This window comes from Camponotus vicinus, unplaced genomic scaffold, assembly GCF_025532165.1.
Source record: "Camponotus vicinus isolate PSW18456_S1 unplaced genomic scaffold, iyCamVici1.0 SCAF_11, whole genome shotgun sequence".
NCBI lineage: Eukaryota > Metazoa > Arthropoda > Insecta > Hymenoptera > Formicidae > Camponotus > Camponotus vicinus.
The window spans coordinates 15,194,878-15,210,940 of NW_028141947.1; the positions used below are offsets into that span (position 1 = coordinate 15,194,878).

At 31.7% G+C, this 16,063-nt stretch overlaps 3 protein-coding genes across 4 annotated transcripts in view; 1 reads left to right on the plus strand and 2 right to left on the minus strand.

Moving 5' to 3' along the window:
* Window positions 1-125: 125 nt before the first annotated feature.
* Window positions 126-1,751, minus strand: LOC145962125 (cytochrome b-c1 complex subunit Rieske, mitochondrial). Its single transcript, XM_083083002.1, has 4 exons — window positions 1,651-1,751; window positions 1,333-1,479; window positions 1,032-1,209; window positions 126-748 (listed from the first exon to the last, which is right to left on the minus strand). Exons 1-4 carry the CDS (start codon window positions 1,745-1,747, stop codon window positions 457-459), a joined length of 714 nt encoding a protein of 237 aa, XP_082939128.1. The 5' UTR covers window positions 1,748-1,751; the 3' UTR covers window positions 126-456.
* On the minus strand, window positions 1,724-14,698 carry LOC145962121 (vanin-like protein 1). 2 transcript variants are annotated; one of them, XM_083082992.1, is made up of 9 exons: window positions 14,078-14,698; window positions 5,837-6,014; window positions 4,423-4,493; window positions 4,181-4,315; window positions 3,822-3,974; window positions 3,578-3,738; window positions 3,295-3,509; window positions 3,094-3,198; window positions 1,724-3,012 (listed from the first exon to the last, which is right to left on the minus strand). In XM_083082992.1, the coding sequence occupies exons 3-9, from the start codon at window positions 4,480-4,482 to the stop codon at window positions 2,255-2,257; spliced, it is 1,587 nt and encodes a 528-aa protein (XP_082939118.1). In that variant the 5' UTR covers window positions 4,483-4,493; window positions 5,837-6,014; window positions 14,078-14,698; the 3' UTR covers window positions 1,724-2,254. The 2 variants fall into 2 exon arrangements, with proteins under 2 accessions (XP_082939118.1, XP_082939119.1); XM_083082993.1 differs by lacking the exons at window positions 5,837-6,014; window positions 14,078-14,698 and adding an exon at window positions 4,901-5,106.
* Syt7 (Synaptotagmin 7) overlaps window positions 10,204-16,063 on the plus strand; it is a 148,696-nt gene continuing 142,836 nt past the window's right edge. Inside the window, exon 1 of the mRNA XM_083082996.1 lies at window positions 10,204-10,706. The gene's annotated coding sequence lies outside the window, so the exon portion shown is untranslated. The remainder of the gene's footprint in view (window positions 10,707-16,063) is intronic.

A 16,063-nucleotide genomic window follows, 5' to 3' on the forward strand; every position in this document is an offset into this window, starting at 1 on the left:
ATTATTATATTATTTATCATTATTGGAAAATTTTATAAAATCCTTTGCATAATTTCCATAATTTTCGATTTTGATCTGTGCGTGTCATATGTCGTGAGAAAAAAATAAATTTCCTGCAATGATGTCATAAATCGGTTTATTATTAATTATTAATTATATCATTATTATTATATTATTTATCATTATTGGAAAATTTTATAAAATTCTCTACATAATTTTCATAATTTTAAATTTTGATCTGTGTGTCATATGTCGTAAGAAAAAAAATAAATTATATTTTCTACAATGATGTCATAAGCCGGTTTTCAAACACTGCATGTTGATTCTTCCATAAGAGAACGTTTCCTAAATGTATCTAATATCATTTATATACGTTTATGACATCAACAAGCGCTGTCTGGATTCATGCTTATTTTTTTTGCTAAATATCTATTTTAATCTTAAGAAAAAAACACGTCATCCGACAATGATACGGTCGTCGTTTATGAATTTGTACTCGGGTATCTCCATATTGGTCGCCGCTGGGCCCTTTCGTATGCGACCGGCCGCGTCAAAGTGCGACCCGTGACACGGGCAAAAAAAACCACCCGGTATAATGCCGGCATTTGGAATCGGCACGCATCCCAAATGCGTGCAGATCCCCAACACGATCAACCATTCCGGCTTTTTGACCCTGTCGTCGTCCGTTTCCGGGTCGCGTAGCCCCGATAAACTCACGGCTCTCTCTTGCTCGATAATCGATCGAGGCCTGTAAATGTTATTCCCGTCAATCAGCGGAAGTAAGATTGACCGCGTTGACCGCGTGAAATATATATTATAAAAATGTATAATAAATACATGCGTGAATTGAAGAAAAAATTTTCTGATCAGTACGAATTGAATTCGAATAATGTTCAATCAAATAACGTTGAAACGCGTAACGAAAGTAGAATATTGTATAAATGTAATAATTTTTTTAAACAGCAATTATTCGGAATTTGTTGTCTATGCCTTCTTTGTGCGCAATTATTAATTCGTAATAGATCTTTTACCGGTGATAGATAAATACAGGTTTTCCGCGCCACTTAACGACCGATACTTTCCCTTCCGGTATATTATCTAATTTCACTTCTAATTGAGCTTCCGCTAATACATCTCGCGAAGGCGACAAGAAGAGTACATAATGTAATAGATGAGATTTAAAGGCGTACAATCCAGCAACCCAGCCGGCTAAAAGTCATATATATAATATATTTAATATTGTCGTAGAAGAGATGTGTTTTTCATGAATGGATGTGCCAACAAATAAAAGCAGTATAAATATCATATCTTTTTGATAACATTTTTTCTCACCAAAAGAGATAGCGCTTCTCAGCGCTCTTCGTTTATCGATATTTTCCGCAGCTGGTTTTTCGGGGTCCTGCGTGGATTTTCGTCGATATTCCTCGAAATTAGGCTTTGGTATATCAGTATGAGCACATCTGTACAGCTTTTTAAGGTCTCAATCGAAATAATATGAAAATAATTATATATAATGACTTTTTGTTGTATATTAGATACAGAAATAAAATTATGTCCCATTACTTATCACATTTGTAATTGTCAATAACAAATTTATAGAAGATATCTCAAAAAATACAAAAAAAGTTTATATTTCATATAAATACTTACGATTTATTGAATACGGTCGTAGCAAGAATGATAGATATTTATTATGATTCGCGATAAAGATATTGAGGATGTATTGTTTTGCAAAAGACATTTTCATTAGCAATAAAACATTATCGATACATTTATATATTATCACTGTAACTTATTTGACACGTAGATACATATATTTAACGTCTGAAGTTTCACAAAACTTCTATATGTCTTTTTTCTCACCTCAATTGTCAATAACATAAGACAATATATTAACATATTCATATTTATTAGAAATTATGATTTAATATGTTGCAATAATATATACAAATATTGTACTTTTAAATTTCAATATCATATATACATATTTTTGATATCATATATTTTTGATATCATATACTTTTGATATCATATATACATATATATGTATTAAAAATTTATGGAATAATATATTTGACATTAAAAATTAAAAGTTAAGAATGAAATAATTGAACTATTAAAGTTATTCAAAAATCATTAACAAACCTATAGGCAATTTTGACATATGTATAAAAAAATTGTATATATATATAAAACATTTAATATGCGCACAAGTAAATGTATAAAATATTGTTGTATGTGTAAAATATACAAATTAACACAATCTTAACAGATACAAATTCACTAATAATGCTATGAAATAATAGATAGCATTAAAAGCTGCTCCACTTGCGCTGTTTTTATTGTAGTATCTAGAATATATTCCAAATGTTACTAAATTATTTGTATTGCCATTTAAGACCATATTAATGTGCACATGATCGTCATGAACATGTTCATAATACGTCCAATTTTCAGAAAGCGGAGATAAATCTGAATCTAACGTGGATGGCATGATCAAAATGTTCTGATAATCGTGGAACGTTGCCGCGATTTCAATACTGCTGAATACTGTTTTTGATTTTTGTACAGAACCACATGATGAGATCGACTCATTTGAGCACTGAATTATACCGCAAGCGCGTGCACCAGCTTCAACAGTACCATACAAACGATTACCACTAAAACTTACTAAACGATATTTTGTACTCGGATCTATTTTCACACCGTCTATTTTAAAATCACAGCAGAAGTTATTTTTGCAAACAGTTGCCTGACTGACATTTCCTTCTAAGGAAGACGTTGCAAAAGCACCAATATTATCGCGTAATAAAAATAAGTTATCATTATTTGCCGTTATGCTACTAAATGGCTTTTCCTGATGTATATTTTCCTCTTTATAATCGTAAATTTTTTGATCTTTTGAATGATCGTAATTCTTGTTGAATTTATCTTTCTTTTTAGGTACTTCAAATACCAATACATCGTCATGTATAGTGTTAGACATTATAGCCTTACCTATTCCTCTACGACCTGTATAATATTATCTTATATAATTATTTACATGGCAAATTTCTTATAAGCAAGATATAAAATAGAAATTCAATTCATTACCTAAATAAATTCCACTGCCAGTACTGCCAGAAGCAGGTTCGTTATAACCAGAAGCTAAAAAATTTACATCTTCACTAAACGACCATCCTGCTTGTGTTTGTACAGCTGGAATAATTAATAATATCCTGTTATATGAAATACGTTTGATGAAATACAAATATCAGATAGCAAAAAATCTACCCTACTATTATTCACATTTACCTGTTAAAAATGGTGTTTCAGAAAACCATGCTGTAGTAAATACAATATCAGTAATATTATAAAACCTTGTTAATTTTAACGCAGGCTCATAAAATAATATATCAAAACATGTAAAAGTTCCAAATTTCACTCCAAAATCAGTATCAAAAATCACTATCTCGGGCTCTGGTGTCACATTAAATTCTTGTTCCCCATAAAGATTCGTTTTACGATATCTATTTATCACAATTAGATATCAGTATAAGAAATATACACACATTGTAGCGTTAATATTAATAGATACCTGGCGATAATTTTTCCTGTGCGATCAAATACAACATTGGTATTATAATAAAACATTTTATCTCTTGGACATGCATTTCTAGTACAAGGCAATTTCTCAGCAATATTGATTACTACATAGATTTTATTGTCTCTGGCAGCACACGATATCTTTCTCAGTGCCTATAGAATTTTTACAATTAATTAAAAATTGTAATTACTTTTTTTGCAATATAAAAAAATTATACAGTGCACAAAATACATACATCGCTGACTTCAACAGTATTATCAGTACAAGGCGTATAATTAGATGAAGCAGCAGGGATAGTGGTTGTCCAATCTTGCATTTCTTTTCTTTCCTTTCTGGAAACTTGAACTGTTGTTAATCCATCTTCAGGGAAAACAATTATGTCAGCATTCTAAGAAAAGATATGATTAGATGCTTTTAATAATTTTTATATATAGAATGAGCATTGTCAAGGATATATTTTGTGTGTGTGTGTGTGTATGTTAACCTACAATGTGTATGTGTGTGTATGTGTGTGTGTATGTTAACAATATATTAATCTCTTTATGTGAAATTCTATCTCTTTGTTAAAATTAATTTTTTCTTAAGGATACTTACTTTTTCACTAGCTGTTCGAATGTGCTCGACATATGCATCAGAATTGTTTTTTAAGGTTTCGCTACCATTTGTTACATATTTTGGGTGATATTCTACTACAGCTGCTGTATAAGTTGATGACTCTGGTGTTGAGATCTATAAGCATAATAGAATATATATACAAGACTGTTTTGGAGCTGTATAATTTAATATATTGAAAATATGTATCATTAGTAAATATATCAAAATTGTTTTATATCTACCTGATGCGTTAAATGTACACATGCTATTAGAAAACATATAATAATCCATTGTTGATTCATATTTGATGTCTCTGTAAGGAAGCAAAAAAAATTTAGTATATAAATAATTTCCAAGATTGTGAATTAAAAATATTTAAATAAAAAATTGGAATTTAGATCATCAGTTATCTTATAGTAAGTAATAGATATTATGACTCAAACTTCCAAAAGTTTATGTATTACAAAATCGATTTTTGTTTTAATTATTATTTAATTCAATGTATAATATATAAAAAAAGAGAACTGTTTTATAACAGAAGTCTCACAGTTATAAGCATTTTATTTCTTCCTTTAAAAAGATTTACTTTTATATTTGTATTAATTGCAATTGTATTTTGCAACATTTTATCGAAAAAGCTGAGTAAAATAAAACTCATATATAACATATATACGCGTAAATAATTTCTTATGTTAAAATATTAGCATAATATCTTTGTACATCATGTTTTGTGAGTTTAGGTTATTGTCTTCCATTGACTCAAAACAACATTCTTGTCTGTTTGTAATAAATAGTATAATCTAGAACCAGAGAAAAAGATAAACGTCTTATTCTCTCCACATATTTTAAAGCATCTCTTATCATCAGCTTATGTCGAACTAATGATGCTCTTGTTACAAAATCGTTTAACAGAAGCATCTTGTCACTACAGACATTAAAATACATTATGCCGGTTATGCGCGAATCAACAGAAAACAGCTGATGCGTTACGTAATAGAATTAGCGCGGATATTTTTAACGTATGTTGGAATGGAAGCAAAAAATGGAAGATAAAAAAAAGAAGTGGAAGATAAGAAAAAGAAATAAAATAGAAAAAATTAAAAAAAAATAAAACCAAGTTTTACAAATATTAATTTTTTTTTATTCAGAAAGAGTAAAAACTTTGCATTAAATAAAACGCAAAATTTGCAATTGCGATTATAAAAATATTAAATATCGAGAACACTAATAGGTTGTTTTAATGCTTGTAAACGGAAAGGATAAAATTACTTCCTTGCCCGTGAATAATTATTTCTATGTAATAATGGTGACATTAGTATCATGGTGTTTGTGTGAAGTAGCACTTATGCGTTTACGAGTTTACGATGGTTTGATTAAAAAGTAATTAGGAAAACCTCAGCGTATGCTATATATCTGTCAGGCAGTTTTCTGCTATCACGTTTAATAAAGCATTTCTGGAGATTTGCATTTACATAATAATCTTTCCCGTGAAATCTGCTCGTAGAACGCTAACAAAGTTCTCACGGGAAGAAGCGTATCGGAATATTTTCACACACTATAAATTAACAATTAAATTGGAATAAGATAAGTTCCGAGCGTATCCAATATCGCAAGGTAATATGTTTCGTTGAGAGAAATTGTGATAAATATAATTACCTGGTAAATCACTTTGCCTGCTAATCGCGACAAGAATGAATATCTCACATCAGAAGCGCGACGTTTACTGGTGTACCTTGGCAATTTCGAGTTCCTTTCACACTGACTCGGCTTTTTCCTCGAAGCGTTCTGCACGAATGTTTCACGCCAACTAGACTCACGAGCCGGGCTTCCCCATCTATATACGTTATACATGTGTATGTGTATAATATGCTATATACATACATGTCTGTTTACATATTTTGTATTCTCCGGGAAAGAGGAAAAATACATTTATCATTATGCATAGTGTTCACAGAAACGGCAAAATTTGCAGAAATGTAAAAATAATTATGATTTCTTTTTTTATTATATATTTCTTTTTTTATTATTTTATTATATTCCGACTATAAACAGCTTATTAAATAAAAAGTTTGGAGCCACATCGTAAACGTGAATAATGAATATCATCGTGAATCATGAATAAATTTGATGAATAATCAATCACTTCGCTCAATCATGAACAAACGAATGCTAAATATATTTTACGATTGACCATATTTGAAATTCTTATAGTTTAAAAATTACTATTCGAAATTAAAAATCATGTTTTCAATAATAAAATTTTTTGCTAGAATGTTTCCAAGTTTCAATCGCTTTGTGTATAGATAACGATAAGATATTTCATATCTCATAAAAGATATTATTATGCGTTTCGTCGTTTGATTGTTGCAAAAAGTAATGTATCATTTGAACCGTAGATTTATGTCATGATTTATATCATGTGGATTTATATTGTTCTGTAATGTCTTTTATTTACTTCAAGATATTCGTTACACATGTAATAAATGTTGCGTCATAGCATTATTCTTTTTCAAAGCTAATGTTGACCATATTATTCTGGTAGGAAAGGTAAATTTTTATATTATCTTTTATATTATCTTTTTTTATATTATTTTTTGGTCTTATCACGTGCAATTTTTGTGCAATTATAAAATGAATTAAGAACATAACACAGATAATGATATTTTAGTCACACGATATTTAGTCATACACACACACATACATAAAATAATGCAAGACATTATATTGTCACGAAAAAGTACGTATGTATATAATATGTATAATAATAATAAATTTGTTTCTACAAATATAATATATGCACCTAATTCTATTCAATAAAAAATAAAATCTATTTAATAAGTAAATAAATTAATATTTTTTGACATAAAAAAGACAAAGATATATATTTTTTCCAATAAAAATTGCTGAAAATTATTTCTTCATTTATGAATAATTATTTTGCACACACGTAGAATATACACATAATTGAGAGAGAATATGGAAGCAAAATTTATTGGCGGTTAATAAACGTTTCTTTCCAAACTTAATAATGCTGATTTTATACATATTATGCGAACGTTAATTTCGCGAACTTGCGAAATAGATGGTACCTCGATAGGTTTCTTTTCGGTTTGAATCTTGGATAGATAACTCTGACTGTGAAAATGTGTTACCATCATCAATATACCGATCGTGAATCTAAAAGTATCCACTCCGTGTATGCGGTACAATCTTGTTTTATAAAAAAGATTCTATATATGATATCGTTTCATTTAACAGGAAAGTACTCGAGAGTCTCAGGAGAAAGTTTTATGTTAATAAAGACACAGGCTCATTTATCGTTCAAAACTGTTTCAAAAGTTTTCCACATTCGTTGAAATGATAATAAAAAACAATAAAACAATAAAAACGTAAGAATGAACAATTTTTAAATATTTAAATAAAAAATTATGCTAGCAGTAGCAAAAAAAAGAAAAGATGATTATTTTTCTATTGTAGAAAAATTAAAAATAATTTTGTTATTAACGAAGAAATACACTAACTATAACTTTAATTCAAAAAATTGATAAAATTGGAAATTATTTGTTTAATTATTGTATTATTGCTTGTTAATGAAATGACATTTGAAAAGTGCTTTTTTCTAAATCTTTTCCCTTATAATAATGTATATAATATATTCGTTATCAATTTATTTATGAGATTTTGCAAATAGTCAGAGACAGCATCACGAATACATTTTTTTCTAAAGAAAATTGTTCAATTTCTGTAATACATTCTACATATTGATAAATAAATTTTGATTTGATCCATCATATATATTTTTTATAGCATTTATATAACATGATCTATATTTGCACTTATGAATTATAAATTTAATTTACTTAATGTGAAGATATAAAATGAAATAAAATATTAACAATAAATGAATCAGACAATTGATTAAATGTATAATGCAACTACAAGCACTTATGATATATTTTCAAATACGAATAAACAATGTTTGGAGTGGATTAATCCTGATCGAGCAAATCAAATCCAAGTTTCGAGATTGTCTCAAGTTTGTTTAATTAGTGGCCTTAAAGTGATCATGATTGCTTCTGAGAGTTGTTAAGAATCCGATTTTATCCTAATATATTGAATTTTGAGATATAAACGAGATAATTTGTTCATTACTTCTACATTTTCTCTCGTTTCACTACACAATTAATTCAGGTTGTAAGAATTAATTCAGTTTTATTCTTCGTTACTTTAATGCTAATAAAAAGAATTTTAAAGCAGCATCTCATCTCTTCATCTCAAGTATCGATGACAAACGCGATTAGAGACTTCGTGATTTATCAAAGATCATTGTAATGCTTCAGATTAGGAAATCATTAAGAAAAATAAACTTGCCATGAAAGAGATGTATTATTTATTATTAATTATTGGTATTTTATTGTTTTTATTATCTGTATTATAGTGTTTTTATTTATTATTGTATTATCGATATTAATTTTACTGTATTTATACTTCTATTGATGTAGATACATCTATTATTTTCCGTTATCTGCAATACATACACACACCGTTCCCTTTGTCTTATATATTTTAATTTAAATAAGATACTTTTTATATCTGCCAAACAAATCGTTTATTTCTATAATTTATCTTTATTATTTTAAGAAGTTTATACTTTAAAATAAATTAATTAATTAATTCAATTAGTATATTTTTTAATATAATGTTTTTTTACTGTTTTTAATCGTAGTTATTTCTATTCTCAGGAATAATTCAATGCATTAAAATTTTTATAGATGAATTTTTAAGTAAAGACTTTTAAGATAAAGAATTTAAGATAAAGATTAAAAAATATAATTTTTTTAAAATAACGATACTAAAAACTAATATCTCTTTGTTCCAATATTATATGTTACAATTTCGGTTAAAGTATACAAGTTGTGCTAAGGATTTTGACTCTCTAATAAGACTTAAGAATCTAATATTAGCATGAAAGAGAGAGTTAGTGTTTTATGTGTGAAAAGCTATTTAATAGTTAAATGCACTTAGTAAATTGTTGCATTGAGTATTGGAGTATTTCGACGCTATAAACTTTTGTACTTTTCATTTAAATTAGCATAGTTCAATCTACTATATAACACTCGTATATTCGCTGTGAAGAGACTATATTTAGATTATTTAATTATTTTGATACAGCATCCTCGAAATTTGAATAGTAAATAATTAAAATGTCAATTTATTATTGTGTTAATAACAGAAAATAATAGATGTATATATCTACATCAGTAGAAATGTAAAATATTAAATATAATCAAGAGAGGAATTAAGTATAGTTTCGTGCATCGAAAAAAAATGAACGAATTAAATAAAAAGAAGATTAAGATATGATAAAAATTTAATTATATTAAAGAATTAATTTATGATTAATTATGCCCTAATAATAGGAAAGATCTATTAATTAAAATGATAAAGGGACATTTGTAAATTCGCACAATCAATTTACATGGATTTAAAATGTTCCAATCCCTTTATTTCTTCTGTTCGCGAAATGTTAATTAGAAAAAGCTCATTTTTTAAAGGGATTGCTCTCATTAACTTTGCGAGAACACGAACGATTTCCTTTTCTACGTCATGCAATTCGGTTTCTCGCACCGGAGTTTTATTGCATTTCAAAATGCATAAAACGATTTCACGGCAATTCTGTATGTTGAAGTTTTCGATTCGGATGTTACGTAAAGCCACCGGAATCGAAGTCACGGATACGGTCATACGATTTCGCGTCGATTTTCCATTTCTCGCTTCCCGCGCAAGAGAAACAGGGAGAAAGAGCCGTTGCGAGTGAAGCCTCGGGAGCGAACAAGTCGTGTGCAAGTCGCGGGGGTGTGGTGGCCAATAGCGTAGGGTAGGATAGGGTAGGTAGAGAGATAGGTAGCTCGCGAGGTGCCGTAGTTTGGCTGGTGCGCAGGTGGGGGTTGACCGCGCGCGGGGGCGCGTGGGGGTAGAAGGGAGCTCGTGAAAATCCATGGTGGGGGTGGGGACTCGCCGTGAAGCAGCAGTGCGTCGCGACTCTAGCTGCCACGCGGTTGCCTATCAATCTATTCTCTCACAATTGGATCCCCTTTTCTTCCTAGTAATCAGTGAGACCGATCGTATCCATCGGTATCCGACATTTTCTCTTCTCTGCTCTCTTTTTCTCTCATCCTTTCTCTCTCTCTCTTTCTCTCTCTTCTCTCCCCTTCTGTCTGTTTCTCTCTCTTTCTCTCATTATCTATTTTCATTCTCTCTTTCGCTACCTCTCTCCTTTCTCTCTTCCGTCTCCGACAAGAAGGCCTCCACCGTTCGGTCTCTCGTCGTCGCGCTGTCAAAATCGGGTCTTTCTCTCTGGTCCCCGGTAGCGTGTCGTCGATCATGATACGTAGCGTGCCATCGAGCGCCGCTTGAGTGCCGCACGCCAAGGTGTCATCCGTGAAAAACGTGCACTCGCGCGGTGTGTGTCCGGTGCGCGTTACCCTCGCACGCGTTTCCGCGGCGCACCGTGTACCCCATTTCCGTAAGTATCCTCCGACATTCCGAATTAATCCGCGCTGCTCACCGAGGTTGCACGAGTACCCGATACTCTTCCGGGTACTCGGCCTTCGATCCGAACCTGTTCCAGTCGTGGGAGAATCCGATTTTGGAATTTCGCGAAGAACATTACGGGGGAAGGCGAACTCTCGTCTTTAGAATAATTGAGGCTGTCGATAGTTGAATAATTCAACATTTATTTAAATTTACATATCGAACGATGAAAAATTTATTCCGGATCCGACTGGAGCTAATTCGCGTGTATTTGGTTCATTTCATACATATTTTACAAGTATTCGCGTGCTCCCGGTATTCATGTATCGAGTTTGTACTCGTCTCGGTACCGAGGGTGTCGAGACCATATATTTTTCCCGCGTTCAGCAACGATAAATTCAACGTCCGACATTTGACTACCGTTTTAATAATTATATTTAATATATATATATATATATATATATATATATATATATATGTACATCTCATGATATTTTACATTTTTTAAACATAATATATGTATTTTCGCTACCTCATGCGTTAATCAAGTTAATTACCGCGAAGTGCATTGATTATTGTTGAGCGAGCTTTATAAAAAAAATGAGTAAAGTAAAAAATATATGGGTACATGGCGATCGCAAAATTTATAGCGTTTCTTGTGTAAAACTAATTTTTCGCCGCTGGTGAAATTTATTATTTGCTCATCAGTCTTTTAGAGTACATTATTTACGATGACATTCTGTCGAGAGAAAACTTTATTACATTCAGGAAGTTTATTACAAGATGTACTCTGGATTAATGGACTTGGGTATAATCTTGTCAACTGTTAAAGCAAGTGCATCGACAATGATAGCTCTTACACCCGTGCAGACATTTCTTGTCTGTACTTTTATTCTATTTCGATTAAACATTTTTGGAAAAAAAAAGAAACGAAAATATGTTCGCCAAATTATCTTTCCAATATCCTACGCATCTTTACATTATGAATAACTAATTTAATAAAAGGAAGATATTATATTATTATTCATTTGTAAGAGAATTCAATAAAAAATTAATTGTCGGTTGAATCACGTTGTTGCAAATAAAACAATTAATTACTACATGTCATTTCACTTATCACATGCAGAAATATTATTCCGCTTAAAATTGCGTATCGGAAAAATGGACTAATCGACTTTTCCCCTTTTCCTCCGGAGAGGGACCTTTCGATAATCAGTCGAGGGAGATACGCGTACTGACATACATAATGGAGCGTGCAGGCCATAACGATAAGAATGTCCGTTTCATTTTGTCGTTCGATCGACGAGGATGGATGCGAACACGTTTTTGTGACTGCCGTTGATGATTAGAACCTCCATTCGAGAACAACAAATCGATATTTTACACCATCGTATATCACCCTTTTATAGCGTATTTATTTTAAAAGGAGACATCGCGGTTGACGCGCGTAGATTGTGAGCTGACATGGAACGAACAAGATCGAGGGTCTCATCAAAGCTTTCCGTAATGTATTCACGGAAAAGGCTCTCTGGCTGATATTTTATCTGTTCATTTTTCTAATTTATACTCGCTAAAGCGAAGTTATCGCTGCATTTTTAATGATTCGAAAGGCTAGATGCGGAATATTATCGGAACTTCCGATATTGGACATAGGACGCGGAATAAGCTGTTTTTCTTTCATGCAAATTTAAAGAGAGAGAACATTGTTACAATCGTAAATTTTAATATCTAATATTTTAGCAGTTAAAAAAAGATCGCTAAAATTCTGATAAAATTAATTTTACTGAAATCGAATAATAAATACTTAATAATGTTTATTTATTGTATTATTTAGTAAATATTATTTGATTGTACTTTTAATAATCTACAATTTAAGAATCGTTCTATATTCTTGTTAACGAAAATCGATTGCAAATGTTATAAGAGATAACGTTACGTGTGCATTTTTTGTTACTGCTAAAATTTAAAATGTAAATGACACGCTAAATGAATCATGTTGATTATGACAGTAAAAAATGTTACTGTTACAATCAACATGATTCTCATTTAAAGATAGTAATCTTTAGCCGTAAATTCAGAAATTTTAATTTTTTACTCGCAACATTGAATATGCACCGCGAAAATGACTTTAGTCATGCGATTGGAAAGAAATGAACCATACACGTAGTTGTCACCATTTGACAATCTTGTGAAAATCCCTCTGTATTTTAAACTTAATTTAATCAAAATTGCTATTCGCGGATGGATTATTTCAATCTCGTGTGGAATATCGTTCAGTTGCTAAAAGTAGTCGTTACATTGACGTATGTAGACCTATATGTATATGTATGATCGTAGATAATTTTATCTTGCACTTAACGGCGCGTAACTCTTGCGAGAGTTACGCGACACACAAGTGCTTATTAATCGAGTACGTAACTCTGAATGGACCGAGCGATGTAGTTGATTGAAATTAATGGACCGTGGAATTTTGCCAATTTGCCTTGTTCGGAGGCAAAATCTTCGTTGCTCGATAAACGAAGCGAATCTCTCTTTCTCTCTGTCTCTTTTTATTTATTTTAAAGTACACTGATAAACGAAAAACTGTCGGAAAACTTTACAATCTCTGAGAATCTTGATGAGGACATTGTCACCGCGTGTGAAATGTTTTACATTTCGCCGAATCATAATTAAACTCGCAATTGAAGTTTCAGGGAACGAAAGGCGGCTGCGGCTGACGTATCACGCATAAATAAATACAGCCGCAAATCTCTAAGCGGCACCAACCGAGTTGTTGCCGCCGTCGCTCGGAGATTAAAGCCAGAATAATTGCCGTCTTGATATATTTGGAATAACGCTGCGGAATGCTAACAGGAAATTAAATAGCGAAGTAATCTGCGCGAGCGGAAAAGCGCAAAAAAAGAAAGAAAAAAAAAATATATATATATTACTACATTTATGACGCAGGACGATCGTGCGCCTAATTTTGCGATATATTTATTTGGCATTTTATATAAAAAAAAAAAGAAAAATTAATCTCTCTCAATCTGAAATATAATCCTTAAAATATCTTTTCGCGTTGAACGTGTCGTGCACTGAGAAAAAGTTTGATTGTATCTACAGGACATATCTGATAGAAGGCATTTTGATTAAACCAAACAGAATTTCTAGTTATCGCAATAAGACTTGATTTTTTATAACTAGAATTAATTAATAGATTTAATAGATTTTAATACAAGGATTTGGTTAATATTTTCTAGTTGGATCTATAAAACTTCTTGTTATATTAACTAAACATGGACACAGTGATGCCATTTTTGTTGTAAGTTTAGTATTATTACCAAGAAAATTGGATAAATTTAACAGGGAGAAATTATATCATACTTATCTGGTAATTCCTAAAGGAATTCGTCCATTTTCCAACAGATATACTGGTTGAATCTACCAGAATTCTAATTAATACAACCAGATTTTTTTCCCAGTGTGCGCTGCAGAAACTATCCTCGATCTTTATATTGGAGTATTTTTCCAAAGGACCCTCTTAAACGCGATCGATGATTTCTTATGTCGATGTACGAGTGGCATTTCTGTTCGACGATTCGAGCATTTAAAATGCTGCGCGTAAATTAAACCGCTTAACCTCAAGCAGCGGGACTGGAAGCCACTCTTGCGGCAAATAAATCCGCCGGAATCCCGATTTGACTTCTCAGTTGATTAAATGGATGTTATTTCCAGTTTGCGCGAACGCGTTTATCTCGTCTGATGTTGTTTTTTTCTTTCAGTCTTTTCGTTATGTTTCTCGTCATACGCATCTCTCGAGATTGTTCTCTACTTCTGATTGATGCGGGATTATCTCTTGCGTGATTTCAAGGCCGAGAGCACGAAAACCACCTATAGTTAATATTTATGTAGGTCAAGTATTTCTCGGTCGCTCCCTTGACGACCGGAAGAGTCTTCGTTAGATGTTCGTTATTACTCTCTTGATAAGCATATTTGACAGGATACTTGATTAATAACTTGAACTAGTGCCTCGATGAAAACAAGTGACTAGCAAAAAATTGCGTCTTGAGGGTCTCTTTACTTTTTAAAGTTGAAAGTTGGGCGGCTGTCAACTCACAATAAAATAGTTAAAAATAAACTATGTAATCGATAAAATTATTTTTATATTATATTTAATCTCTGAAGATTTTTAAGAAGATGATGCCTGAACGTTATTTTTAATTGAATATTTTTTATGCGAAGTGTGATAGAAAAACTATAATATTTTATTAAACTTATATGTGTGTTGCATAAATTTTGCGAACACGTGAAGTAATAAATGACACGAAGCGTCGACACTACGCTGCGTGACTACCAATGGAGGTCACATTACACACCCACTCTGCATGTGTGTGTGTGTGTGTGTGTATATATGAGACAAAGAGAAAGAGAGAAAGAGAAGGCGAAAAAGACTCATGCAACAATAAAAGTTATATTTCGGAAGGCAGTGTATTTTGAGAGGATGTATACAGAATGATTTGCATCGATCGCGTTATATTTTAAAGGGAGATTCCTCAATCTTTTAATGTGTACAGCATGTGTCTCGCACGTGGCATATTGTGACTTGAAAACGACATTTAATACAATTTTTGCATTTAAATTTAATTAAAGAGAAAAAATCAGGAGATGACTTAATAAAACGCATTTCAAAGTTAACCAAGAATTGGAGTTTATTTTTTTCTCACAGCAAAAGTTTGGGCGCCAACAATTTTCGAGTACTTAGCGATTGAATATGGCTGCCTCCTGCAAGCTTTACAAGAAGAGCAGCTATAAACGATAAGACTAAACTTTTCACTTAACTTTAAGGGGACTTTACTTTAATCGAGTTTCAATTTGAGGCTTACTCGTAAAGGCGTATATTACGTGGAATATTGAAAAATTATGGCAAACAATGGACTAGTATTTCTTTTTATTCAAGTCATTAAGATTTATTAGCTGATTATTATTAGATGAGCGCGAGACACCTAGCCTTTTTTTTCTAACTAGCAATAACTTTAATATGTTTGTATATTTTGCGCGACATCGATTTGGAGATCTGTCACGATCTCCACGTGTGACATGCGCGAGTCTTACATTGTCATCCATCAGACGTTTCGCGCGTTAACTTCCGATGCGCGCACATATATGTGTGTGTGTGTTTGTATATGTCACACGTATGTAGATTTCGATTTCCACGAGGCATTAGAGCGATATCGACAGCGCCGAGCTGTCATGCCGGAACAATTGAGCTACTTCGCTTAATTGCGCCGACTAGTCTGTCGCGTCCGATTGTGGTAGTGTTGATTATCGTGTCGAGATCGATTTTTTTTTTTTACGTAACACACTTTCCGT